Source organism: Eleutherodactylus coqui, chromosome 5 (assembly GCF_035609145.1).
Source record: "Eleutherodactylus coqui strain aEleCoq1 chromosome 5, aEleCoq1.hap1, whole genome shotgun sequence".
NCBI classification, from domain to species: Eukaryota; Metazoa; Chordata; class Amphibia; order Anura; family Eleutherodactylidae; genus Eleutherodactylus; species Eleutherodactylus coqui.
This window is the reverse complement of record NC_089841.1, coordinates 163,843,468-163,871,222: the sequence shown is the minus strand read 5'-3', so window position 1 is coordinate 163,871,222 and position 27,755 is coordinate 163,843,468. Positions and strand designations below refer to the sequence as shown.

Sequence of the window (27,755 nt, the reverse complement as noted above, 5' to 3'; positions counted from 1 at the left end):
TCATTCAGCAGAAGACTGAAAGTTTGGCACATTTACACAATCATCACTCAAAAGACTGCAATGGCGATGACGTGGCCTCTTGTGCTGCGAATGTGCTGGCCGGCACATGCACAGTTGAGGATGCTGTTGCCATTTGCCACAGGATACACACGGCCGGCTTCCATTTGATGTTAATGATTTCACAATCATTGTGGGATGGCCGCAGCACAGCCGGCTTTCATTAACTTCAATGGAAGCCGGCCGTGTGTATCCGGTGGCAAATCGCAGCATGCTGAGATTTCTTTACCACGAGCGGAAGATCGCGATAGACTTCCGCTCTTGGGCAGGAAATTGCGTTTTTCCATAGCATGCTACGGGCTGTATTTGCTGTGAAATCCCACTCCGGATTTCGCAATGTAAATCTGCCCATGTGCAGGAGGCCTAAAGCCACATTCACATAGCAGTATTCTGATGAGCTTTTAAGCAAAGCCAGGAGTGGGGTCAAAAAAATTCTGTATGCAAGTCAAAATCAAGAATAGAACAAATACTGATGTGTAAAAGTGTCCTTAGTCTGTATTGGGAACATCCAAGAACAAAGTAGAAAAAGAACAAAAAAAACCTGTCCAAGAGCCGCATTAGCATTATGCAGATTTAATTGAAAGAAAAGACATGTACAAATTAAAGGGAGAGCTCAGACTTTGTAAGTGGCAAAAACAGACTTCGCTTTCTCATCTGTACAGCTAAACAAAAACAAAAAAACAAACAAACAAAAACTATTCTAAATGTGAGTATATACACAAACAAAAACCTTTATACAAGTCTGTACACAAGAGTTCATTGCTTGCCAGAGACCTCCATAATCCCTCAGCAGACTGCCAAGTTGAAAGAAAATAAAATAAAGTGCCCCTTCCCAAAAACAAAAAGGCTTCATGGGCAAATGAGATGAATCCTCCTTTATCAGTCTGCATGAGTATTGAGCAGATAGGAGGGGGAAGCAAACCACTAAACAAAGTTGATTAGGTAGGCCTCCAGATAAGACACAGACCATCTTCTGCCCAGGATGGATCAGATTGTAGACCATGAACCACCAAGTGAGTCCTATTTCATTGTCTGTATTCAAGTTCATCCACACTGATCACTTTAGCAGGCATGGAAGGGAGTGGCTGCTGCAAGACATCAGATCCAAACCACTTGGCCAGCCCCACAGGGGAAGAGCTCCTCGGAGGACGCTGATCTACCATATGCAGGTTAGGACGATTCTGCAAGCCTTGTGAAGGACCGTGTAAGCCAGAAAAGTTTTGAGCACCAGACCCTGGAGAAGACAAGTTTCAGTTTAGGTTTTATACACAATTTAAAGTCATCCTGTACATGAACCATTAAAATAGGTTTTTCTTCAAGATTTAAAGGAGCTGTCCCATGAAAGATATTGTTTATAGTTTAAACAATGTAAAAACAAATCCAGTCCACAATTAAACATGTTTTTAGCCCCAGATATTCCAGGACTAAGACCGACCTGGGAATGTTTACTGTCCTGAACACAACAGAAACAGCAGGTGCCACTATTCAAACATTAGCTTTGGAAAATCTGGGGGTAAACATGTTCTGTACTATAAGTTACAGGCAGCATTTACCTACAGTATAAAATACTTGAATATGGCTCAAATCACCAGCCTCAATATGGTTTGGCAGTGAGGAGGAACTTGGGTAAAGCCCTGAGCAAAATATATAGGATATCCTGACTTGTTGCAGGGGCCTGAGGCACAGAGATAAGTATTGATCAGGGTTTCTTAACTTTTACATTTGTATGCATGAAAAGGGGGGAAAAAAAAATCTTAGCCCAGGCACCACAGCAAGTTTATTTGAGAGGGGGGGATGGAGACACAATGGCCCTGGAATCAGGTTAGCTGTATTGTGGAACACCTTTAAATCCTTAGAGAGACTATCTAGGCCTGCAGAAACATGGCCAAACAGCTTCTCTGACTACCTGATGTCTACTACATGCTGATCTGGCCGGCCAGCACTGGTCAGTCAAAACAGGAGTAGAGTGTTTAAGGATGAAACTAAGTGTGCATTAGGCAGTCTGTCAGAGAACCTGACAATCTTTGTTTCTGAACCAGGTGGTCACTTTAATGACACTTTTCAAAAGCCATAACTTTTTTCATTAGCATAGCCATATGAGTGCTCGTTAGTTGGGGGAATGTGGGTATAAAATTTTGGGAAAGAAACAGGAGGAGTGGAAAAAAACAAAAACAAAGGCAAGCTAACTGTAAGCAACTGAACAGTACTGTGCCAGTAATGTGGCATTGAACCCTCACTCCAATACAACCTATGGCCAAGAGTGGCATTTCTGGAAGAATGCAATGTTATTTGTAATCTTGTACAGCCTTTTTAATTCAATGTTAGAGTAGGCGTTAACAACTTTGCACCAGGGTCAGTACGTTGGCTTGCAGCGTTATCACTACTGTTGGCTGGGGCAGCACACCGTTGCAGTGACTGTGGCATCCACTTCAAGTAGTGCTGTATAATACGGTTATCTTTTGGCTCCTGGATCAAGCACATTGAAAGCCAAAGTAAGGCTCAGTCATCCTTATTGCAAACCCTGCAGTGAGGAGGAGAATGAATGGAACACTGCTTGTGCCAATTCATTCACTTTCAATATGCTTACTGAGCAGCCAACGCTCTATTAATTCTGCCATCGCTTTAGAGGAAGTCGTGACATGCAGAAGAGGACATGTGACCGCATTTGAGATAGTCTCACAGCCAAGACCCCCACTGATCGGCAAGTTATTCCCAATCCTGAGAATAGAGAACAACTTGTAATCTTGTTACAACCCCTTAAACTAATGCTACCAAGATACACTACAGCATACCTGATCGCTGCATCATGGCAAGCTGTAGAGGGTTTGTTGGCCGTTGATTGAGAAGCGAATGCCCCGTCTGTGGTACTTGGTAGAACGGCTGACCGAGGACAGATGGTGTGAGAGCATGCAGAGCTGGTATGTCAATACCAGGAGGCAGGAGTCCTTAGAAGTGAAAGAAAACAAAATACATTTTCATATTAGTGTGAGATATGCACAAGAACAGCGTGATCATGTAGCCCCAAAGCAGTACATGTAAGGTTGCCTGCACACGAGCAGAATTTCAAGCGCGTGATTTTAGGCACATAATCCGCCCCAGACCGCAGCCAATATACTCCTATGAGGATCCGCAGTTGTCCCCAGACGGACGGATGTGTATCGCGTTTTTTCACGCGAGTGAAAAAATCTGCGACCTGTTCTAATTTTGGTCGGATCATGCGCGTGAAGCCTCCAATACAAGTGAATGGGTGCGTTTTTTCACGCAGTACATCCGGAGTACAGCTGCGGATGGAGTCACTGGTTGCTATGACTACAGGGAGTAGGCATGGTAGGAGGCGTCCCAGCACACAGCACAGAGCTTCACAGGCACATTTCAACTGCAGATCTGTCCTTTCAGTCCCCTCATCTACCAGAGAGCAGCCAGCAGACACCAGCCAGGGTGCACCCAGTACCTCCTTTTTTTCCTGGGGGGCTCTTCCTCCTCCGTTACCGCAGTACGTCCGAAAAAAGTTACATGGATCAACCATGCCCACAAAGACATCTGCTCACCGGGTGAAAGCATGTTGCCAGAATAATTTAACGGTGCTCACACAAGCAAGAGGGACAGAACGGAGTCTGGGTGTTGGTTTTTAAGCCGTTTTCCAGGGAATGGGCAGTTCTCTAGGGGTTGGGTTTACAATAAGGGTGTCTTCCGGATTTTTCTGCGCGTTTTTTTCCGCAACACATCCGCGTATATCCGCGCGTGATTTTTCACGCATCCGCACCTATCCGCAAGCACATTTAGGTACCATACGCGCGTGAAAATCCGCGAGTGGAATCCGGAACGCTCGTGTGCAGGCGGCCTAAGGCAGGTATGTGCAATAGGTTACAGCTTACACCAACTACACCAGTGCTTCCAAACTCCAGTCCTCAAGGCCTTACAACAGGCCATGTTTTCATGCTTGTCCCTTCGTATTCTACAATTGATACTGCCTGCCTCAGAAGTTACCATGGATGTTCCCACTATAGGATATTTTGACTTGTTGCAGGGGCCTGAGGCCTAGAGATAAGTGTTGATCAGTGTTTCCCAACCATTTATTTGACATTTGTATACATGGGGGCGGGAGGGAAGCACAGCAGCAAGTTTTTTAAATTTTATTTTTTTGAGGGGGACAAAGACACAATGGCTTTGAAATCAGGCAAGCTTGCAGTATTTTGTGAAAGCCTAGATAGACTACTACTGCAGCTCTGCTGGCTCTCAAGCCTGAACTTGCTTTTTCCATCTATAACACTATGACATTACAGCAAGGGACCTGGCATTCTTGTGTAGCCAAAAGTATTGGCACACAGAAGGCTGAAGTTCTAGCATGGCTTCAAGCTGAACATATAATACATTTGACAAAAGCACAAGATCCTCTAACATTTTACATTCTGACAAGTGGAGGTCAGCATCTGATGTCATTTGCTCAGAAAGAAAATTAAGCAGTTCTCAAAATACAAACCTCTGCAGAAATTGCCAGATAAAATATATGCATTTATCAAAAATAGTTAAATGTGTCCTCGTTAACCATACCATAACTAGTTCATAAAGACTAATACTTTTTTTAGTATAGAAAGTGACAATTTTTAATGTATTTGTGTATTGTGACCCAGTATTTGCACAGCACACATTTCTCATATGCACTGCACTTCATGGCCCCTATAGGGAGTAGCTATATACAGACTGGTTGATGGCTGAGAAGGGAATCCACTTATAGCCTGATCCTCCCTGGTCTTTTAGTACTGATTTTGTACCCCATATTAGTTATTTTGCCTTCAGTTTGTATAATCTTTCAAGGCCGCCTGCAGCAGAATCCGACTTTTCCTCTTAATCTGTACTGCGGATGGTTGCAGCGAGTCTCCGGACATGCGCAGTACAATTTTATTTTCCCTGTGGCGATGACGCAGAATCCACAACCTGTCCACAATGTTAATTGCAGACAGGCCGTGGGTCGATAGCTTCCGTGCAATAGAGCATGCTGCGACTTCTCCCCTGCTCACAGAAAACTTAATTGGTTTCCACGATTGTACAGGAAGATTTCCCATAGCATGCTATGGACAGCATTTGCTGCGCTAATGTGGTACAGACGCCTGCTGCGGATTCCAAAGCAAAAATCCGTTTGCGTGCAGCAGGCTTAAGGCCTCTGTCAGACAGTTGTATTTGTAAATGTCAATAGGAACTTCTAAAAACAAGACTCATCAGTATTTGTATCTGAATGCATTGGTCTTTAGCAAATTTGCATTAATTGGCACCTACTAGTAAAACAATTTAAAATATTGAGAGTCTGCATTTGATCACTTTCTACAGGCTTCAATGGGCATATTACAGCCGCAAGATTGAGGCTTTGTTTTTGGAAAGAAATGCACATTTTTTTATACATTCATCAAAATTGAGTCATAGATTCTTCATTATCTCTGTGTTACAATCTGCAAAACACTGATTAAAAAAAGATATGAAATCCTCACCCAGAAGAGGCCTAACAGAAGGATTTTGTGGGCAAGGAAATTAACCTAGTGCACATATTCATGTCTCACACACCTTTGTTAGCAATTATACTTTTAAGTGTAATTAAAATTTTGCCATGAATCTCAGTGATAATTGACTAAGTGTATTGTGCATAACCATTTCCAAGACTTCTAGAATATACTGACCTGCCTGCAGAAGAGAGAGATGCTGTGGCGGTACACCCTGTGCCAACATCTTTTGTACCAAGCCAGGATGCAACTGCTGGGAAGGTCGAACAACTGGCACAACAGGTACCTGGTGGTGGGGACGTAAAAAGGGAATGCTGGGGACTGGAGAAGCTATAGTTGGTGTTTGCCTCCCGGAAGATTTAGGCCGGTATTCTTGATCTTTGGTGTAGCGACCCTGGTGGGGTAGTGGCGGCGTGCACCCAGAGCGTTGAGAGGTTGGAAACCTGTTTCCTAGAACTGGAGAGGTGCCTTGTACAGCACTGTCAGATATATGACTAGATAAGACTCCATCTGTCAGGAAATGAGGAGTAAAAAAAAGAGCGAAGACAACATTTTACATACAAGGACGTGTTTAGAATCAAGAATCAAGTTTAAAATCTGTTCCAATGCAGATGGGCTGCTGGGAAGTGTCAAAACTGGTTTGTTTTCCTACTTACAGCCAATACCTCATTTTACACATCTTTGACTTCCTACATTACCCAGTAAGTCCACACAAAGTTCTATTGCAGATTGGAAATTGAAGCAGGACTCCAGGGTAGAGAAATTTACTTGTGAGCAGGCAAATACTACCATCTTCAGACGCAGTAATCTCGGCTCTACTGTGCTAACGTACAGGCTATTGTGCTTCCATAAGCTGTACACCAAACTACAGCCTATAGAAATCGCTTCATCATAGACAATTACTATACAGAACGAGGATCCGGCAGTGGGGAGAGGGGCTGAGCACGGGTGTCCAGCACTCAGTTCAGTTGATGAGCACCCTGCTATACGCTTTCAGAACTAGGTGGTGCCATACTAAGTAAATGTAACAATTAGAACTCTTTCCCTGCCAAGAACATCTCATACAAACTTTTTGAAAACATAGGCAGTACATCTGTAATTGTGATTGGTTACAGCGCTCAGCCAATCAGGGGTAGCACCCAACCGTCATTGACAGCTGAGCGCTGCCTGTGATTGGTCACAGTGCTCAAACACAGGCAGCCCTCAGCTATGAATGGCTGAGGGCTGCTTGTGATAGGTGAGCGCTGCCTGTGATTGGTCACAGCGCTCAGCCAATCAATGATGGCTGTGTACTGCCCGATTGGTTACAGCGCTCAGCCAGTCAGGGGCAGGGATTTTTTAATCCCCAGCCTCAAGAAACCGTCTGCTAAGGCCGGAGAGGAGAGTCGGATGGCTCTTCTAGGAGTTTTTTTTTTCCTGTTTCTACTTTTTGTTACAGTTAGAGGATTTTTAGGGAGGGGCTTATTTTTTAGCCCTTCATCACTGCGGTGCTTGCCTGCAACCCATTGCTTTCAATGGGGCTGCAGCAGTGCTAGCCCCACTGAAAGCAATAGATAGCATCGCGGACCTCTGCGACAGCTATCGCAGAGGATTCCCTCATCCCCGTGGGGATGAAGGAATCTACTGCCATAGCCGTTACAGCTGTGACAGGGGAGAGTGATGTACTGCCTAGGTTTTCAATGGGGCCAGCGCTGCTGGCACCGGCCCAATTGAAAACAATAGGCGATAGCACTGCAGGTGTGCAGTGAAGGCATCGCAAATGAAACTATTGAAAATCATTGGTTTCCTTTTCATGTGTTTTCACGCACGCTCGCAAAGCAAAATAGCCTATGCCAATGTGAAGCTGGCCTAAATGTTCAGAAGAAAAACATACACCACATAGAGTTGGCAGTTTTTCATATACACATTTTTCAAGATTAAGTATCAACCTTGGCTACCACCTCCGCTATTCCAACTGGGTCAAAATCCTTCCAAAGGAATGCCCAAACCAGATCTTTAGTGTAACAAGTATCGCTAGGCAAGTGATATAAACATATTGAACTAGTTATTGATAACCATTATCTCTAGAGTGGAATATCTGATACAAGAATTTACCTTCCTGTAACCTCCTTCCTTCTTTGCTCTGTGCACTTTGCTTTCCAGAAGAGGTCTCATCTTTGCTCTTCTCCTTGCTTTCATACATTTTACGAATGACTGAGGTAGGTGTAAATGATGGAGACAACTAATAAGAAAATAGACAAAAATAGACAAGTGTTTAGATAATTAAAGCATCTTAATTTTCAAAATAAGCTGCTGTATGCATATAAGGAACAATTCTAGAGTTTTATAACTTGTAACTGGCATTTTCTCTCCTCTAATTTTCAGTTGTCCCTGAGCTGGTGGGTGAAGACTAGCTACTATGTTATCTCCTATACGCTGCACACAAATAACCATTTGCAGCTATGCATGTGCAAGCGTTTCTCCCTCTGCAACAACTCCCACCTCTCCATAGACGTCTATGGGCAGCATTAGAACACTGTTGTACACGTCCTGTGTTCCATCTCTGCATCTGTTACTAAGACAGACTATCCCTTAACAGGCTGCGAACAAATAAGAGACTCCTAGTGGCCAGCACTTGAGTGACTTAACCAGAAAGCATCCATTGCAAGTAAATAAAGCCATTTACACTTTGGCCATTATCAACTTAAAAGGGAACCTGCCACTTGCCTAGAGCACTATACACCAAGTTATGATGCTGTTACACCAGGTGACAGGTGCTGCATTTTTTCATACTCCACACTTCCCACTGAAGACTTCATGCAGCCCAAAATCTGAGTCCTGTGCGCATGCTCTCCTGTAGACTTGTATAGGTGTTATTTTTGGCCTGCGCATAGACTTCAGCAACAGGAACCGGGGAGCATGAGCCAGGGTATGAAAAATGCAGCACCTGGCTCCCTGTCACCTACTCTAACAGCCCCATAAAAGCTTAGCATGCTTTAGGCAGGTGAGTTGTTTTTTTTCAAAGTGGTCTCAAAGTGCAGTGATCATAAAATTTATTTTTTTTAAAGTCATACTAGTCCAAGTGTCCATTTTCTTGTAGATTTACATCCTAAAACTCATTGAAACATTCAAATTTGTGTCCAAGAAATAAGGATTTTAATGTATGTTAAATCCTTAACTAGAAAGAAAAGCTGACATGTGTTACTGTTCTGCACCACTTACCATGCTGGTAACAGAGGCACCTGGGCCTGGTGATACAGATGACCCTCGCATGTTGCTTACTGGAGATTTATTCATCCTTTGCTGTGGTCTAAACACCAAAAATGTAAAGACATGTTTGTCACTTATGGCAACACAGGGTTAATGGTTAGATATTTAGAGGGCTTTTATACGGACCTGTTACGAAACCCATCCCTGCCTTTATCCATTTGCATTTTGCCATAGACCGGGTGGTAATAATTTGCAGCTGGGTAAGCAAGATCATGTGGTACCAAGCCTTCCAACACCGCTTGCTGCATCTCCAGTGGACTAACCTTTTAAAAAGACAGACAAAAGATTAGTAACACTGATTTTTAAACTAACTTTCCTCCAATATGCACAGTATCAGGACAATTGGGGGCAACCATCCAATTACACTGATTTTATATACACACAATCTTTGTTAGAATTGCAGCTGTTGGCAAACTGACACCACCATGGACATTTTAGGACTGTCAGGTACTTCACAGACAGAAGCATGGGCTAAAAGGATTGTATGATCTGAAACAACCGCACACACGGTGGGCCGACATGCTTGTCCTGGATGGCCATATAGCTTCCTATAGCAATAGTTGCAGACAATCCCTTTACATAAGAGGAGAGCTTCTTGAATGGTCAGCTAAAAACATTGTGTGATAACTGGGTTGTTCACTCAGAAGAAAAGAAAAAAAATTCCCTGTATGACAGTTCTAGAACTTTCAACCAATCACCATCTGCAGTGAATGGGAACATTTAGAGGCCAGACAGGCCAATGGTTCTCCACTCCAGTCATTTCACAAGTGTAATTTGCATCCTCCAATCTTGACCCAATAATCTAAATATTGGAGCAGCGGGAGGAAAAAAAAAAAATAAAAAAAACTGTCTGGATTCACACAGGGCGGATTTGCCGCAAAAATTTCATGCGGAATTTCGCTGCAGCCACTAATCCTGGGATGAGCCAGCCATGTGGACGAGATTTGGCAAAAATCTTATCCACACGGGATGGCCAATCCGTTGCAGCAAAGCTGGCACGGATTCCCGGCCGCAGCAGGTCTTTTTTCCCCGTTGCGGCCGCGCTGCTCTCTATGGGAGCGCTGACCACAATGGAAAAGCATGCCGCCAAGCCACTCCAGAACCCGCGACTAAGTGGTGCGGGTTATGAAGCAGCACTTTCTTGGTGTAAATCTTGTGGTTTTTCACTACAGCAAAACTGAGATTTCCGGTGGAATGCCACCCTGTGAGAACCCAGCCTAAACTAGTTAAATAGCCCGTTGCTCCAACACTACCACTTCATTTCTCTGTTCTTGACTAGACTGCAGCTGCAACATTCATATATGCTCACGTGACAGCTGCAGCCAGGTTCTGCCATCTACTCACCCAAAAAAAAAAAAAAAAAAAAAAAAACAGTGTTACTAGTGACATCCAATATATAGAGCTAAGGCTACCTATAACAAGCCCATGTTATTTGTATAGCAGAGGTTAGTGGGCCAGGATGCAGCTGTGAGGTCAGGCAACCCACCGTGTAGAAGTGACACTTCAGCAGAACTGTAGGTAACTGAACTTTGTGTAAAGGAAAGACTGCCCCATACACGTTTCACATTGTGCAGTGACTTGGGTTGGTACTGCAGGCAAAGTTCTATTGAAGAGGATGTAGCCTGCAGTACCAACCCAGCCACTACACAAATGTCTGCTTCCTGCAGCAAAACAGCTAGAAGTTGAACAACCCCTATAATATGCAAGACAGGCCAAAGACAATATAAAGTTGGGCAGTCATTGGAAAGATCATAAAGTGATCTGAGCAGATCAGCAAAGTCTACTCTACAGGCAACACAAGAGGAAAGAAAATGAAGCCGTTTACCTGTGCCATGACAGGGCTGTCTGCCTTCGGCACTCCAGTGGCAAACTGCTCTCCCAGAAGTTGTTGATGACCTGATGAAAACCCTGTGGACAATTGTATAGTGTGAAGCTTTTATCAACATAAAATTTTTTTTAAAAAACACACAAATTACTCCTGTAGTGATACATCAAGTATTCAGAGACTGAAAGTGTAAGGGATAATACCAAGATTGCAACTTGAAGTACCGATTCCATCTAATGACTAGATTACAGACACTTGCAAGACCATTCAAGGAGGTTTAAGTATTTAAAAGACAAGTGAAGTACATTTACCTAATGGAGAGGGTATTCTAGTTCGTAGGTAATCTGCAGAGGAGGCACGTGGTGGAAACAGCGGTGGTATTTGAGGAGATGGTGTTCGTTGCCTTAGAAGTGCTGCTGTAGGGTCCAGAGATCCCATAATATTGGAGGACGGATCAGAGATGGGAGGCCCAAGAAGCTCCTATTTAGGACATTAAATCATTGCATAGTTAAAGTCTTACCACCCACACGCTGCTGAAATCCTCACTCATCCTGAAGCCCCCATACCTGCAGGATGTTCCGTTGCAGGGAAGAAGGACCGGTGACATCAGACATCAAGTGGCCATCTAGATTTCTCTACATGATCAACCAAATTATTAGTATAGGGGTCAAAGTAAATTTTTATGCAAGTACCAACACCAAGTGATATTTCCTCATCAAGTGGGCACACATAACCAGGCATGATATATCACGCAGTTAGGAGATTAAAAATAATCAGGACACAGATTTACAAACTCAAGTTTCAAGCATTATTGGGACCCATCAAGAACCAATTACTACTTCAGTGACGAGGAAGATTCATACAGCACGACATGCAAGAATACATCACTATTCAACTATTACTGTACCAAAAACAAAAATTAGCACCAGACTTAAAAAACCCACATTTCTGAAGTGGAGACAGTTCGCCTGTTGGGCATTCAAGTGACAGATTAAGCACAGTATTCCATGCAGACTAAACAGCAGTCGAGCAGCAGTCTTCAGACTTCTATATGATGGTACTTACACTGACTTTAGGTTGGGTTGGTAGTGTTCCACTTGCCTTCATAGTGCTTACAAGTTTGTTAAAAGCTGACATATCACCATCTTTCTGTTGCTTCCTGGGTCCAGCCATAGCCGTTAAAGCTCCTTCAAGTTGTTCAGCCATAAAAGGAGTAGCAATCTTCCCCTCTTGTTCAACTTTCAAACCCTTGAGTCCAGCTTCAACCTCTTCCACGGACAAGGCAACTCCAGAATGTGCTGCAGCCAAGAGAATTTGTTATGCATTTCTTTATAGTCTAGAGATACACCAACCATATTAGAACATAATACGGGGTTGGTCCCCCTCATGCCACCAGAACAGCTGACTTAAAGGGGTTGTCCCGCGGCAGCAAGTGGGGTTATACACTTCTGTATGGCCATATTAATGCACTTTGTAATATACATCGTGCATTAAATATGAGCCATACAGAAGTTATTCACTTACCTGCTCCGTTGCTAGCGTCCTCGTCTCCATGGTGCCGTCTAATTTCAGCGTCTAATCGCCCGATTAGACGCGCTTGCGCAGTCCCTGGTGAATGGGGCCGCTCGTGCCGGAGAGCTGGTCCTCGTAGCTCCGCCCCGTCACGTGTGCCGATTCCAGCCAATCAGGAGGCTGGAATCGGCAATGGAACGCACAGAGCCCATGGTGCACCATGGGAGAAGACCGCAGTGCATCCCTGGGAAAGGACCGGCGGCCCTCTTAGGGAGAAGATTTTTTAAACTCCTTATTTCGTCGGATCGGTGAGTAGCAAGCGGTTTAAAAACCGCTTTAATTTGCTATTTTATGCCGGGGGGGGGGGGGGGGGGTGACAGGGGGAATGGGATAAGGTAAAATTTTGATGCTTGCCGCGAGACAACCCCTTTAAGGGAACAGACTCCACAGAACCTCTGGAAGTATCCTGTAGTATCTGGCTCTAAGACATTACCAGCCATTCCTTTTCATGTCCATCAAGTTGTGATCTGACGTTTACCACAAATGGACTGGATTAAGATCTGGAGACCAAAGTGGTTTTTTTGGTGGGACAAGCAATTTAAATGGTTAACTAACACACACAGTTGTTAGAATTGAATGAAACTTCCCATGTGTGATTGTAACATTGACATAAGTGATTACTTAGCAAAAGGAGCTAACTGAGCAAAAGGATAACTTATTGTGAAAAACAGAGCCCTTGAAGGGAGGCTCTAGTCCCCTGTTGTACCACCTCTAGCTTGGATACAAGATGTAATACAGGCGGGCATGGAGGCTCTAGTCCCCTGTTGTACCACCTCTAGCTTGGATACAAGATGTGACACAGGCAGGCATGGAGGGCTACAGGTTCTGTGCGGTATCCTGCGGCATATCTGTCCACATTTGCTGTAACTGAGCCTTTAGATCTTGCAAACTCTAAGGCTGCCTTCCACAGTCGAATTTTTATTGTTACCCGCAGCAGGGAATGCAGTGAACGCTTTTCATAGTGTTTCTATGGAAAGTGCAGCCCCGTCCACGAGCGGAGAATCACTATCTGTCAGATCGGCTCAGTGCGGAGAACAGTTGGCCATCTCCTGCTCCCTGGTGGGATATTGCCACGCCTGTGGACAGGCAGCCTTAGGCTGTTGAAGTTGGCATCTGAGATGGTTCCATAAATGTTCTATTGGTGATAACTCTAGCGACCGGGCAGCCACGGAAGTGTGACAGTGTTGTGGAGGCTCCTGTGACTCCCTTGCTGCGTGTGGTCAAGCATTATCCAGCTGGGAAATGCCTCTTGTAAGCTGCCATGAGAGGAACACATGTGGCTGCAGGATGTCCTGAACATATCACTGAGCTGTCCTGTCCCTCGTACCACTACTAAGGGTGACCAACTGTCATATGCGATGCCCCCCCAGACCATCACACCAGCAGGGGGCAGTGTCGCTCCACAGCAAAAGCGGGATTGAGGCGCTCACCCCTAGGTCCCCAGACTCAAACACAATCATCTGTGCCCAAACCTAGATTTGTCAGAGACAACCTAGTTCCACGCAGTAGCAGTTAAATTTCATCATTCAAGACACCACTGCAAACTGAGGTGTCAGTGGGTTTCAAAGGCAGTCCACATAATGTGTGTCATAAGACCAAGTGTCCTTCATGCTAGCACATGGAAATGGTTCCGACAGTGGCCTGTAACAATTGGAGCTGCTCATGCTTGCAGGCTGATTAGACAATTCCCTCCACTGGTCTGTCAATGGTAGACTGCGTCCAGTCACCTTGTGTGCGCACCCTCACACATCCACTGATCACTGTCTGGTCAGAACAGCCCAGGTTTTGAGCAGTTCATCGATATGACCATCCAGCTTCTCGCATTCCAATAATGCACCCCTCTCACATAACTGGGTGAAATCTTTGATTGCATCGTAGACACGTCTAGTGGTCAACAAGCTATACAGAAGGAGAGAAGTAGCCCCACAAGAGCCTTCTTATAGCCAAAGTGTAGAACCACTTTTTGGGCCTCAGGTGGCAAAACCATTCACCTAATCACACCACAACTCTAATCATTTGCACATCTGCCTGAGACGTAACTGCATGCCACGTTTTGCAGCAAAACTCCTCTCTGCTTATTTTTTTGACAAAGTACATTTGTATTGCACTGACTTCCACCAACTTACAGGCCAGCTCTATTCCAAAAGTTAGTTACAATTCTGCCAAGCATAAATTTGTCAGATACAGCCTTAACGAAGCCCCTATAATCCTATAGATGACTGTACAGTATGCTTACAATGCAAGTCTTACACAAACTGGTCACGCATCGAGCCAGGACTGATGGCTAGTACATGTGTTCTTAAGTCTACAGAATTCTGAGTGCAACACCTAACTAGGATATCCTCAGAAGGAAGGCATTATGCAGTGCATTTACAAAGCAGTCTGCACTTGACATTACCTACATTTAAGCTGAAAAACAGAAGTCACATGCCCGTTCTTAAAGCATCTGTTTTGAACGAAGCCCATCAGATAAAGGGTTGACAATACTTATGGCCCTTTTACGTGGAACAGTTGGGTAAACTGCACAAGCGCTGACGTCACCACTAAGGTTGTTAGCACTCATGCAGAGATTTACACTGAAAGACTTCACCGCTGGATCGCGGCCTTCTCCTCAGCTTCCCGCTCAGCACCCCGCTCAGCACGTCACCTCCTATGGTAAGTGCTGAGCGGGGGAAATTTATGCAGAACAAGCAGCCCACTATCCAACATTAGCTTTAAAAAAAAAAAGCAGTGAATGAAAATTGAGCAATCATCCCGTGTAAATGGCCCGTTACTTGCAAGGCATGCTCAGGACACTGACATCTTTTGTAAATTCCCATTTTCCTCCCAGATAAAATCTCTTGACAGCTAAGCATAGTAAATTTCCACTTACTGCTCTCCCGTAGTTTCTCCTTGTTCGCAGTTAGGCTTGACAACAATGGTTTTAAATCAACTTTGGCTTTCTGCAACATCTCCAAGATATCAACTTTGTCAGCGGTGTCTTCAAACTGAATGGGAGCAAAATAGTTTCCAGAATTCTGTCCAAGACTGGGAATGACTTGCTCCAGGCCTGTAGACAAAGGAAATGTCATCTTTTAAAGACACAAATCCTGTAATATTGCCTTGGAATATATTAAAAAAGTACCCGCTCATCTGTTGCATTGGGGGAACACAGCTGAAGACCATGGATACAACTAGGAAGTGGACACTAAAGCAAAGATGTGTAAGCTCTTCCTACCAGCTATACCCCTCCTGCAGGCACCAAGCTAGCTAGTCCTGTCACTGCCATGCTTCGCACCTCAGTTAACAGGTCTTCCAGTCTGGGTCCAAACAGGCAACACAAAAGTCATCAGAATGGGACCTGCAACCCTGCTGTCATGGCAAAAGCAGTGAAGATCTGGACATAGGCTGAAGATCACCTTCCGGCAGTCTGTGGTCCACATACCAGGTGTGGACAATTGGATAGCAGATTCTCAGCAGGAAGACAGCTGACCCAGGAAGATGAGAGCTACATACTGCAAATTACAAGCATTTTGTAGAAAATGGTAGTCAGGAGGTCAAATAACCGCAAGCTCCCAGTATGTGTCCAGGTCGCAGGACCCCTAGGCTCGAGAAGTGGATGCCATCGCAATTCCCTGAACCAACTTCTATCTCCCAGACATCTTCCCTCTCTATCCACTCATCCCACAACTGTTCAAAATCAAAATGGAAGGCTTCCCGGTGATGCTGATTGTTCCAAACTGACCTCAACCTGCAGGGTACGCAAATCTTGTCAATCTGCCCATCGACACTGTGGGGCCTTCCTCTTCAAGATCATTTCTTACAGGGACCCCTTTCGCACTGTGTCCATGCTTTATTTAGCGGCGTGGTGATTGAAGCGGCGGTCTGAAAGCCCATGGATTTGTGGGGCCAGTTATTCAGACTATGATGAGGGCTAAAAACAACCTTGTCTTCCTGGGTTTACCATAATGTCCAGGAAACTTTCTTCCTCTGGTACAAATAACACAACTTCTATCCAATGCACCTCGCTATGCTGCCTCTTGTCCTCCTCCAGCAGGGTCAGGACACGGGCATCAGCTCCCTGAAGTCAGGTGCCCATGATGTACATTTTCCAACATTCCCTGGCTTCAAAAATTGGTTGTCCATACCTTTATACAAGGGATCGCTCATGCTGCCCCTCCATACCATTCTCCTGTCCCTGCAGTCTCATCCTTTAAGAGCCGTTGCTGAGCATGTCAGCTTGTCTCCTGTCCTTGAAGGGTTTTTTTTGGTGTGGAAATCGCCTCCATCTGCCAGGTTTCTGAGTTCAGCCTTGTTGGCCATGCCTCTGTTTACAGTCTTCCATCAGCACAGGGTGGGTCCTGCATCCCATGACCTTCTTACCCAAGGTTCTGTCAGCCTTCCACATCAAAGACATCGTTCTTTCCCTCCCCTGCTAATCCAGGGGAATGCGCTCTTCAAAAATTGGATTGAGTCTTACGGATCTACCCATCTCAGACGGTCTTTCAGGTGCTCTGACTTCTTGTGATACCAGATGCGGCCTCCAAAAGATTATGTTGGATCAGGTATAGTGGTGGAGGGTTACCATGCCAAGGGGCCTCCATTTTGTGTTACTGCACATTCTACAACATGTAGGCCTCTACACACCTTCACATTCTAAAAAGGTGCACTTTAGCATTTGCTGTGGCTTCTGATAGTCAAAGTTATGTTGACAGCCATAAACTAACACGTGTCACTGTACCCTTCCCTCACCTGAGGGACTGCTCTGGAACATCCCATGGTCTTCAGCTGTGGCCTCCAATGCAACAGATGAGAATATAAGATTTTTGTAGTTCCCATAAAATTTCTCTTGTCATGTTCATTGGGGAGACAGCACCTGCCCACTTCAATACTAAAGAACTTTGATACCAACCTTGTTACAGCATTTGCTCTGAAGTTGCATGCGGTTCCAACTGTTACGGTTTTAACCTTCTATACTACTTACTGCTCCTACTGCTTACATACAAACTGGTTAGATTAGTGCCTGCAAGAGGGGTATAGGTAGAAGGGGGAGCTAGCACTTTTTTGCTTAGTGTCTTCCTCCATACCCACGGTCATCTGCTGTGTCCCCCCAATGAATGCGACAAAAAGATTTTATGGCAAGCATAAAGATCTTTTTTCACACTATGCTTGAGAGATCAGAACAGCACAAAAGTGAAGGGGAAACATTCCTCATGAAGATTATGGACTCTCCCACAAGCATCAGTCCAAATCCACCTTCATGTCTAGCAGCTTCTCAGGTGTCTACATTGGGTCAGTGCTTCAACAGGTGGGTTGGGGGAACATGGTATTACTACACTATGGTGGCAGTGGTAGAACACCCTAGTAAATAATTACCAAAATTGCAAATGTCTAGAATCAAACCCTTAAGGGGTATTCTGGATAGACAGAAAAGTTTGTGGGGGTCCAGCTACTGAGACCCCCACAGATCCCAAGAGGGTTCTTATTTGACCCACTTCTGGATCACTGCTCCAACCATCGTGATTTTGCATTAAATGAGTTACTGGTTGTTTCAATCATAACAATGGGGTTGACAGAAATAGCCAAGGGCTCAGCCATTTGTCAGCCATATGAAGATTAATGGAACGGCACCATGCATGGGCAGCCAGTGCTCCATTCACACTAGTTGCTGCAGTGAACCAGTGGTGACTGGAAGTGGGGTAAAAGTCTACTTTCCCAGGATCAGTGGGGGTCCTAACACCCCTACCAATCTATCAGTTTTTACCTATCTAGATTTGAACTGCCACCTTTACACCAGTTAGACAGAACCTACTCTGTTTTACCAAACACTACAGAACCCTAGGATAATCCAAATAATGGGATTTAGGACCTTGCAGTTAATATGGGTTTGTTTTCTTAAACGCCAAGTGGAAAAAAAAAAAAAAAAGCTACAGTGTTTTATCACTAATGGATCACTGGGGTATTTTGTTGACATGCAAAGATGTATTTGCTTCGGAATTTACCCCAAGCACCACCAATGTAACAAGGGTCCACCTAGACTTTGTTCTGCTGGCACAAAAGATCTATAATGACTTTTTGCTTTCAGTAAACGTCTTGTGGCTATTTACCTGCTAGTCGTTCTAGTTCCTCATGAGGCGTAGACCTTAGACTGCTGGATCGACTTCCAGAATGGCTGTGATTGGAGAACCACCTGCTAAATCTGCTAGCAGACACTGAACCCTCCCCTAGCACGTCCTCAATCATCTGTGGGAAGAAAGATGCAGAGTCAGTCTCATAAGTGCCACAGAGTCAATTAAGAGATGGTGTCTTAAGCTGCAATTGAGTTACTTACTTGAAGGCGATGGAACGTTCTGTAGCTGCATTATCTGCTCTGAACACGAAGTCCTTTATTTTGGAGTAAGTTTAATGCCCCAACACCCACATCAAAATACTTAACATAAAAATAATGCACAAAACTTGCAGACTACAAATCCAAGATACTTTCACTTTACAGATACCACATCTTGTTGGAAATATTTTACTACCTCTACAGATTTCCAGCAATTTAGAAAAAGAAAAAACCCCAAACTTGGGGTAAAAACAGCCTAAATAAACTACGCAGGCAAAACACAAGTCAGACTTTACAGAAAGTAACTGGACACAAGTATTAACCCAAGCCCAACAAACGTCTTGATGAAATAAGGGCAGCATAGGAAACAGTAATGCATTGGTGAAATACTAAACTAGATAAAAGATCTATACTTTGGGGGGCGAGGCACAGGCAGTGAGATATCAAGCCAGGTTAACAAAAACCTATGCCATCATTGTGCACACATGTGACTACCCACCCAAGTGCACACCAAGAGTGAATTTTCTGTGGAACCACCTCTGTGCTGGCATGTACAGCTAGTGAATGCTATCTTGCCATTAACCAAAGTCACACAAAAAAAAATTAAATAAAAGCATTTAAAGAGAGTGCATCACTTTTTTGTAATGTGTTTAGATATTTTCTTATTCTTCTCTTCCATAAGTATAAAAGCAGTAACATTGCCTTAGCTGCTGCTCTGCTTAAAGCAGTTCAGAAGTTTGCTTTACAACTGTCCCGAGACAGAACACGGCAACTCATTGGACTATGGGAGACTGTTCTATGCATGTTATAGGAGATGCAAAGGAGCGATTAGAGAATCATGCATATATATGTGTGTCACCTTTCATTGTTATCCTGTCTGATAAGGAGATAACTGCTGAAAAGTTCTCCCTAAGGAACAGGAAGCTTCAGACCAATATGGGGCTCTGTGGCCAAAGTGAAAACTGCAGGATATGTATACATTTTAATTATAGGATAGGGACACTGGGGAAAATATATATAGATGACGAACTAAACAGGTTTTGTGATGACACATTCCCTTTAAAGAGAAACCCTGCTACCAAGGAGACCGCATGCAATCTATTCTATGGGACTTACCGAAGCCAAGCCGGGGACACTCTTATCCAGGTTAAAAAATTCATTGAAGTCAAATTCTCCAGGTGCCGGTTCTTGCAGAATAGCCCCTTTAGGCACTTCCTGGTCAGCTGTAGGTTCCAGTGGATGAGTTGTCTCTTCTTCCAAGACTCTTCCATTACATTCAAACCCTGGTAATATATTTAACATCTGTCAGCACCCTTATGACTCCTAAACCAGTAGCAAGGCAGAAATGCCAACATGGGGGGGGGGGGGCAGGGGAGGGGAAAGAGCTATACATACTTTCCTCACTGCTTTGCCAGCCTGAGGAGCTCTGAAATCTACTTTTAAAACTACACACATCTATAAGTGACACTAGTGGTCTGATGGGAAATTTATTTCTAGAATGTGGTCTTGAGCTTTCTGCAGCAAGTGATTGTCAACCCCTCCACTAAAGCTCTTGATAGGTCGCCATAATCATATTTGAGCTGAGATTCAATGGAGAGACTAGAGGGGTTAATAACTGCTCATTGCAGAAAGTGCAGGATCACTACACAGCAACGAACCACCAAAGCATTCTTCACATACAACAGCACATGGGATGTATAAGACATAATAACCAAGTATCTGAAAGAATTAAGACCCGTCTCAAAGCAATATTTGACTGCAGGTGGCAAATCGGCCCACATGCTTTGATCAAAATATATAAAAAGAACCTTGCATTTTTAGGTGGTTAGTATATATAAAACATACAATTTTATTCAGGCAGTAGGTGTATGAGTGCTGTTGCAACACTTGCTTGTAAGCCATGGCAGCAGCAAAACTTTACATGCATCTGTCCATAGTTTGTTGGCTGCGCTGATGTTTTTGGATATTAAACAATATATACAATTTTTTCTAAGAGGCACCGAGCCCTTGACTTGCCTTCCTTCACAGATGAGGTTCGTTTCCGCGTTCTTTTTCTTCCTTTCTGATCCTCCTCCAGGATTTTGTCATCAAATCCTGTAAGCTCTATTGTCTCTGACTGGCTTGTGGGTCCACCAGAAAACCACTCGGGCTCCTCTTCTGTGTAAGAGTCATTTCTCCTGCGTTCTCCAAAGACCCTCTTATCACCGTAGTCCCTCTATTGTAAGATACAAGTTTAACACTTCTTTTAAACACCAATACACCACAAGCCAGTTCATGAACTAGACTGGCTAAGTGAGATCTTACCCTGAAACGTTTATCCTTGTACTCCTTTTCTCGTTCCCTTCCATCACGAGGTTCTCTCCCGTCTTTCTCTCCACCTCGTAAATCACGTTCAAACCCCCTAGCAGCTATTATTCTCCCGCTACCAATTCGTCGACCACCAGCAAGACGGAGGCTCTCATTTTCCTTATTATCTAGTGGGCTCCCGGCCCGACGTGAGCCCACAGCAGCAGTAACATGACAACCATCCCCAAAACTTCTCCTCTGTGGGCTAAGAACCACATCAAGATCATCCTCCTTAACACGCTGTCTGGGGTCTGGAGATAAAAAAAAAAAAAATTATAAATATGTATACACACTTTAGATGCGTTACATTTGACGTTAGGGCATCAACAGTTGATCAACTGGGATCTACCATCGGGACCCTGGCTTAACAGCTCTCTGGGCACCTACTGCAGCGCAACAACATAGTTTATGGAGTGGAAGCAGATCGCTTTTACCTCTGTAGTGGCCAGGGCTGGTACTTACAGGTGCAGCTACCATTAAAGAGTCAGTCAAGCGATCACAAACTATATAGCCATCTATCTCTACATATAGAATACAGGAACTTTCCTTGTGTTCTCACCCCTTTACCAATCAGGGAGAACATATACTGTGCCATCTTTAAGAGGAGCGAGGGCTTTTCTAGCTGGCACCTGGAATATGAAGCTTTTTGGTTCTGGTGAATATGTGTATAGAGACCAGCTTGAACAGCACATGTGAACTCTGTACTTTATTTCTGGAGGCATTGCACAACTCAACTCAGACTTTTAGAATTGCATAAAAAGGTTTAAATTAAGGTTAACCAAACAATAAGCCTTGATTTAAAGGTTTTGGAAGGAACCCATCACATCAGTATTGGAGGCTCAGTTTGAAGCTTTCATAGCCAAATTCCATTAACACCTTATGTTTTGTTTTTTTTTTTGTATTGATGTGATCAGGTCATTTACATATTTAAAGGGTTAACAGCCACCATCAGTGTGAACCACTTAGTGTAGCTGCTGAGTCATTTCTCAAAATCACTGGCACTGACTGTATGAAGCAGGCTATAAGATATAGAACACGTATTACAAGTGTAATTATTAACCATCTAGATGTAATCAGTCCACTAGTGAACAGAGTTTATAGAACCATTTCAGCCACTATATTTTGGGAGCCAACTGGTTTCGGCGAGGCCGACAACGATCTTAGTAGTGTTTATTAACCACGAAAAAGGACTACTACTAGAGATGAGCGAGTATACTCGCTAAGGCTAACTACTCGAGCGAGTGGTGCCTTAGTCGAGTATCTGCCCGCTTGTCTCTAAAGATTCGGCTGCCGGCGTGGGTAACAGGAGTTGCGGGAGTGAGCAGGAGGGAGAGAGGTAGAGTTGGATCTCCCCTCCATTCCTCCTCGCTCTCCCCCGCCGCCGGCAGCCGAATCTTGAGAGACGAGCGGGCAGATACTTGACTAAGGCACTACTCGCTCGAGTAGTTAGCCCTAGCGAGTATACTCACTCATCTCTAACTACTACTGAAAAGAGAAACATTTCAAAGCGGTGTTCAACAGCTAACACTTTACCTGCTATCCTACGCTTAAGAGAAGTTCTTTCTGTATCAGATTCTTTTCTTAGCGAGTCAACAGGAGAACTGCGGCCAGATGTTGGGTAGAGCGATGCGTGCCACTTCTCCGGATCCCATACACCATCACTATAAGCAAACAGATGATTTGACTTCATTCTCTTTTCTTTGTAACGAATATACTTCCAACAACTTAAACTACTTCCTACATACCTGTTATATTTATCTAATAAGCAGGACGGCCTCTGCTTAGAGTGTGGCAGCTCCTTAATGTCTAGAAGTTCTTCCTGTTGAAATGGAACAGACCATACTGTGTCAGCACTTTGGGAAAAGTCAGTACAAATACCAAAATGTACTTCAAGAGAAGATAAAAAAAGTTGTACACTGTTGTGTCTCAAGAATAACTTGACTGGTTGAGAGTCATGCTCTTAGGGATAGTGCCCACGGACGGATTTCTGCCGCGTTTTATGCGGCAGAAGTCTGCAGCGTTACCCCGGAGCTATTAGGTTCTATTGAACCTAATAGCTCAATGTTCACGCTGCAAAATTCCATGCAGAATAAAAAAACGCGGCATGCTCTATTTGCCATGGGAATTTGCACGACCGACTTCCATTGTAGTTAATGAAAGTCGGCCGTCATGCTATACGTCCGCTGTAGCACAGTGGAAGTATGGCGGGAATACGTGTCCCTGCCAGCCGCTGGCTGCATCATCTGACACTGCCGGCAGGTCATGTGCGTTGACCCTCCATGCGGGGCACGTACAGCGGATCCAGAGTGGCAAATACAGGGGGGGGGGGGGTTGGGGAGCATTGTGGCAGACTCCGCTACGATATTCCGCTGGCAGAGTCCGTCACTGCCATGGGCATGAGACCTTAGGCAAGGTCACAGTTACCATGTACCCTAGTTGTATACAAGGCGCTTGGGTGCAACTTTCCTCGGACACCACACAGACACTTGTCCTCGCGCAGTTTGCTACATGGACTACCCGCGCAGATATGCATTTGAATGTCCTAATTCTTGCCCGTAATATGGGCAAGAACAGGAGGAGTGATGAGTTTTTTTCCCCACGCAGACCATGTTAGTGTTAAGAAAAAGAAATCTGTACTGTGTGCTGCCTCACTGAATAAAATTGGTCCATATGCTGTGCATCACATTTTTCTTTCCAAATCTGACACACGGATTAAAGAATATAATGAATATGCCAACGTGTCAGAGGCCTTACAGAGTATTTCTCCTTATATGGGATGCCCCAGCTCTAGCTGTTTGTCTGTAGGAAGCAGACAGCTCCATATATCATCCAGTGGCCAAGGTAGGTACTGCAGGCTGGCTTCCATTCACTTCAATGGAATACTGAATCCTGACAGATCCATACAAGTTTTGCATCAATTTAACTTCAAGAAGAGCACGCAGACTGCGCTATTTTTTGCTATTTAAAAACCAACAAACTTGGCGTGAGACTTGTGGCAGTGTGAACAGAGCTTGACAAACCATTTTGAAAGCTACATTAAAATGGAAGTTCCAGAAGAATAACACAAGTGACCTCCCCGCAGGCTGGAAATGCTGTGGAATTTCCCTTGTCAAACCTGCAGCATTTACAGTGCAAGTATATGGTAGTGAGTCCAAAGAGGGTATAAAAAAAAAAAAAAAAAAAAAACCTTCACAAGATGCAGAAAAATACTGCATGAAGTTGGCAGCGCAATTAAAACACAGCATGTCTAATGCTGCAGATTTTGACAAGGAATTTCAACCTTTAAGTGCATATTAACTACTTCTTTTCTGCTATGGAAAGCCTGTAGCAAATATACCCCTGTGAACATACCCAGACTAATAGGAGGTACTAGCAAACTATCAGGGTGGAGGACTGCAAGCCTAAACCATTTAATGTGACAAGTATGGATCAGCAAGTGTTACATACAAGGGACTAAAACAGAGTGCACTGGTCTTTCCCATGCATTGCCATTACCAACTAATGGCCACATCCTGAACTGGAACACCTCTGCTACTGCGTTACACAACTGGGGCAATTGTGGAAGGAATAAGGATGGGCGCTGGTGAGCAAATCCATCATCATCTGAGCACAACACGGGATCCCAGCAGGTCAGCTGATCAGACATGGGCAGCTTACAGAACAGATGGTGTAACCGCCCACAGTTAGTACGGACAGACAACAGCCACCATACCTTTGAGTATCTGTGATGAGATTTGCTCCGGGGGGCCTTCCTGATGTCAGTAAAGGGATCTCTAGTCTCCGAGTCTTCTTTATGATCCATCCCGACAAGCCCAAGAAGTCACTACACACCTGAGGAGAAAACCATTTTTAATAGACTGCTCTTAATTAGTGCAGTAAATGAACTTCGGTGATCTGATAGACTGTAGCTGGCGGCTTCAGAAGAAGCAATAAGTAACAGTTATCTGGAGCCGGCGCTGTATATATGTATATATCTCACAGCCCATAACGGCTGGCGAGGATATGCAGAGGAACAATTCCACACGGACTGACAGTCGGTGAAAGTATAAAATCTTAACGCCCTTTCATTTTCCCGGGCAGACGCAGGGGGTCAGTGAACACCGCGCACCACGTGCCCACCAGGGGCTTTCCCTTTTGAATTTTTAAAAAAATCTTTACTCAGGATTCCTGCATCTTATCAAACATAAGCATCCATACAGAAGATTCCCAGGAAGCTCTCCAAGAAGGAGATAAGCAGGATACAGGCGGCTTTACAGAGGACAACCATCGCCCAATCAGTAGCTCCACAGAGCAAATGTAAGGGGCGGTGCGAAAACAGCCCCCAACCGGATGAGGATTCAGTCACTAGGCGCTTTGTTAGAGTTGGCCTAAAAACAGTTGATTAAAGCGGATGTTGCTACAAAACATACATATACACATTTTCATTCATTCATTGGCAGGGCATGCAATAAAAGACTATTCTCACCCATCATCGCCCCATGGAACACAACTCACCAGCTCCCGTGACTATTCCCAACAGGGATGTCTGCCGGAAGGCAGGTGACCAATCAGAGGCCGCAGCCTCATCCACCCAAACTCCTGGCATCAGGGGCCCAGGCCAAGAGTTCAGGAGGGTGAGGCCTCCGATTGGCCACAGCGGTCAGCTGACCTCCAGCAGGTGTCCACACCAGGTGCAGGGCCTCAGCTGTGACAATTCTGCCCCTTCATCCCATGGCCAGCTGTTAGTTAAAGGGACACACACACAGTAATCAGGCAGTTTTGTCTTTCAACCACCGGCCAACCGTTTTGCAGGGAGATTTGAGCTTCAACAACCACCAAACCGGCCAATCCCTTTAAGACCAGACAGCAGCCGTCCACTAATAACTGGCTGCAGCCACGGGGTTCCCACACAATCACCCCAGAGCAGAGATCCCGGGCAGTGCCCAGACCCCAGTCACTGGGGGCAGCCAGGCAGCAGTGGCTGATAACTGCAGACAACAGCAGACAAGTAAACATGGACTCCTCACCAGACTCCGAGAACTAGGCAGGTGCGACTGTGCCACCGGCGGAGGTCCCATCCAGCGCCCGGTTATGGGGTTATGAGGAGCCACCGGTCAGGGGCCGGCGCGGGCCAGTAACGCTACTCGGCGGCCCGCTCACCGGTCCTCAGCACGAACCGGTGAGCTAGGAGCCGCCCGACTGGAGAAACTGTGCAGGTCACCTGCGGCACGTCCTGCACCTGACCCCCCACCTTACCTGCATACATCCCCCACTCACTCCCGGTTCCCCTCCCTCTAATACCCCCCGCCGCGTCCACACGCCGCTTACGCACAGCACGCAGACCACGCACAGCACGTACCGGCCCCGCGGCTCCCTGCTCTCCGCCGGTCTTCTCTCTGCTGGGAGCTTCGGGGCCTTCTTTGTCTTCCTGGCCAGCGTCACGCCGGTCTACAGTGTGAAGCTACCGGTCAGCTCAGGCACCGAAAGCCGCCTACGTCAAGAGGACCCCGAACGTGCAGCGTCACTCGATGACGTAACGGGGCGTGCCAAACGCAGGCTTAACCCTTTAACTAGTGGGAGAGAGCTGGTCACGTGACCCTATGAGTTAAATCGAAAGTGAGGGAACAATTAGTATTTATGTTTTAAAAGATGCGCTGAGCGTAGAGTGTAGCTGTTAGCAGGAGGCCGGCTCTCTGGAGCCGGTGGTCCGGGCTGGGCAGTGCACTGCAGGCTAGATGGAACTGCTAGGAGGAGACCCTCCTGGTTTTAGCTGACTTATTAAAATCATGATATTCTTAAAGGGGTATTCCAGGCAGTTACTATTGCTGACCTATTGGGATAGGTCATCAATAGAGTCTGTATAGAGCAAAATAGGTGTTCTACTTTTGTGTAAACTTGGGACCCCTGAAGTAGCAATCAATGGGGGTCTCTGTGATGGAGCCTCCAAAAGTGTCTAGGGAAGCAGAATGGATAAGAAAAGTCATGCATCTATCAAACAAGTGTGTCCTATTTGGGGCAAATGATGGGAGAGCACCGAGCTAATCATGGGGCTGAGCACAGAAGGAAGTGTGCAGCTGCCACAACTAGTGATTAGCAACAAGTATAGGATGCCAGGTGTGCCATTATAGACCTGGGATGCCAGTCCTCTGTCCCACTGGTCACAGCCGCTGCAGCCTCCAGGGTGTGCAGGGATCTTGGAGCACATATATATGTCTTCAAGATATTTGCCTAAATCATTTTCAAGTGGACTGAAATGGATAAATCCGACCTATAAGAGTAGGCCTCACCTCATAACGACACATTGTATATTATCTACTGTATTAAGCAGCTGGCTCCCACTACTGGTGGCAGCCGGTATCATTTGCTGTCCGTTGTATCTTTCCGTGGAACAAAAATGGCGCTGGGCTTTCTGCTCTTTACACATGAGGTTTCCTTTACAGCACTGGATCCATTCCAGGTTTCTGTCTTCTGTGCAGAAATTTGTTGAGGGATGGAAACCTGGACAGAACCTGGATGGGGATCTTTTGTGTCCCTTTCACATAGTTTCTGCATTCATATGGGCAAACACAAATCGTGCGAGTTTTGTACATTGTGAGTGGCACAAAACTTGCACGAAAATGCAACCTGTTATTTGCAATGGGTGTAGTTACATGGCCAATTTTTCTCTCGCAGTATGTTCTATTTTCGTGCAAGTCTTGCATAAGAATAGAACATGCAGATGTGCGGTCTGCACAGAACATGGACGGAGTGCTAGTGTGCTGTGCGATGTGAGTCATACCCGAGAACGGCGGGTGCGACTCACTTCTGTCAGTGTGAATGCACCCTCAGTCTTTTTAGCTGGGTAGAAAAGCGCCAAGAATGGTATTTGTCCTGCTTTAAAGACTAAAAGGGAATGCATGTACTTGCCGTTAAGTGATACCTACTTAGG

The 27,755-nt window shown here is 45.1% G+C and overlaps 1 protein-coding gene across 3 annotated transcripts; it reads right to left on the bottom strand.

Moving 5' to 3' along the window:
* Nucleotides 1-614: 614 nt before the first annotated feature.
* Nucleotides 615-26,348, bottom strand: EIF4ENIF1 (eukaryotic translation initiation factor 4E nuclear import factor 1). 3 transcript variants are annotated; one of them, XM_066603610.1, is made up of 19 exons: nucleotides 26,187-26,348; nucleotides 24,561-24,679; nucleotides 22,594-22,667; nucleotides 22,382-22,509; nucleotides 20,807-21,099; nucleotides 20,519-20,717; nucleotides 19,619-19,785; nucleotides 18,282-18,417; nucleotides 15,068-15,244; nucleotides 11,689-11,921; nucleotides 11,190-11,258; nucleotides 10,935-11,103; nucleotides 10,624-10,706; nucleotides 8,925-9,061; nucleotides 8,751-8,838; nucleotides 7,644-7,770; nucleotides 5,727-6,059; nucleotides 2,850-3,002; nucleotides 615-1,291 (listed from the first exon to the last, which is right to left on the bottom strand). In XM_066603610.1, the coding sequence occupies exons 2-19, from the start codon at nucleotides 24,648-24,650 to the stop codon at nucleotides 1,083-1,085; spliced, it is 2,865 nt and encodes a 954-aa protein (XP_066459707.1). In that variant the 5' UTR covers nucleotides 24,651-24,679; nucleotides 26,187-26,348; the 3' UTR covers nucleotides 615-1,082. The 3 variants fall into 3 exon arrangements, with proteins under 3 accessions (XP_066459707.1, XP_066459708.1, XP_066459709.1); XM_066603611.1 differs by having other exon boundaries at nucleotides 24,561-24,671; XM_066603612.1 differs by lacking the exon at nucleotides 26,187-26,348 and adding an exon at nucleotides 25,855-26,059.
* Between the last annotated feature and the right edge of the window lie 1,407 nt (nucleotides 26,349-27,755).

Coding starts and splice junctions, on each gene's coding strand:
- EIF4ENIF1 (XM_066603610.1), bottom strand. CDS start 24,650: ATGGATCATAAAGAAGACTCGGAGACTAGAGATCCCTTTACTGACATC. Junction 22,510..22,593: donor TTATTAGATAAATATAACAG/GTATGTAGGAAG, acceptor GTTTGCTTATAG/TGATGGTGTATGGGATCCGG. Junction 11,922..15,067: donor GGAGAAACTACGGGAGAGCA/GTAAGTGGAAAT, acceptor TCTTGGCTGCAG/CACATTCTGGAGTTGCCTTG.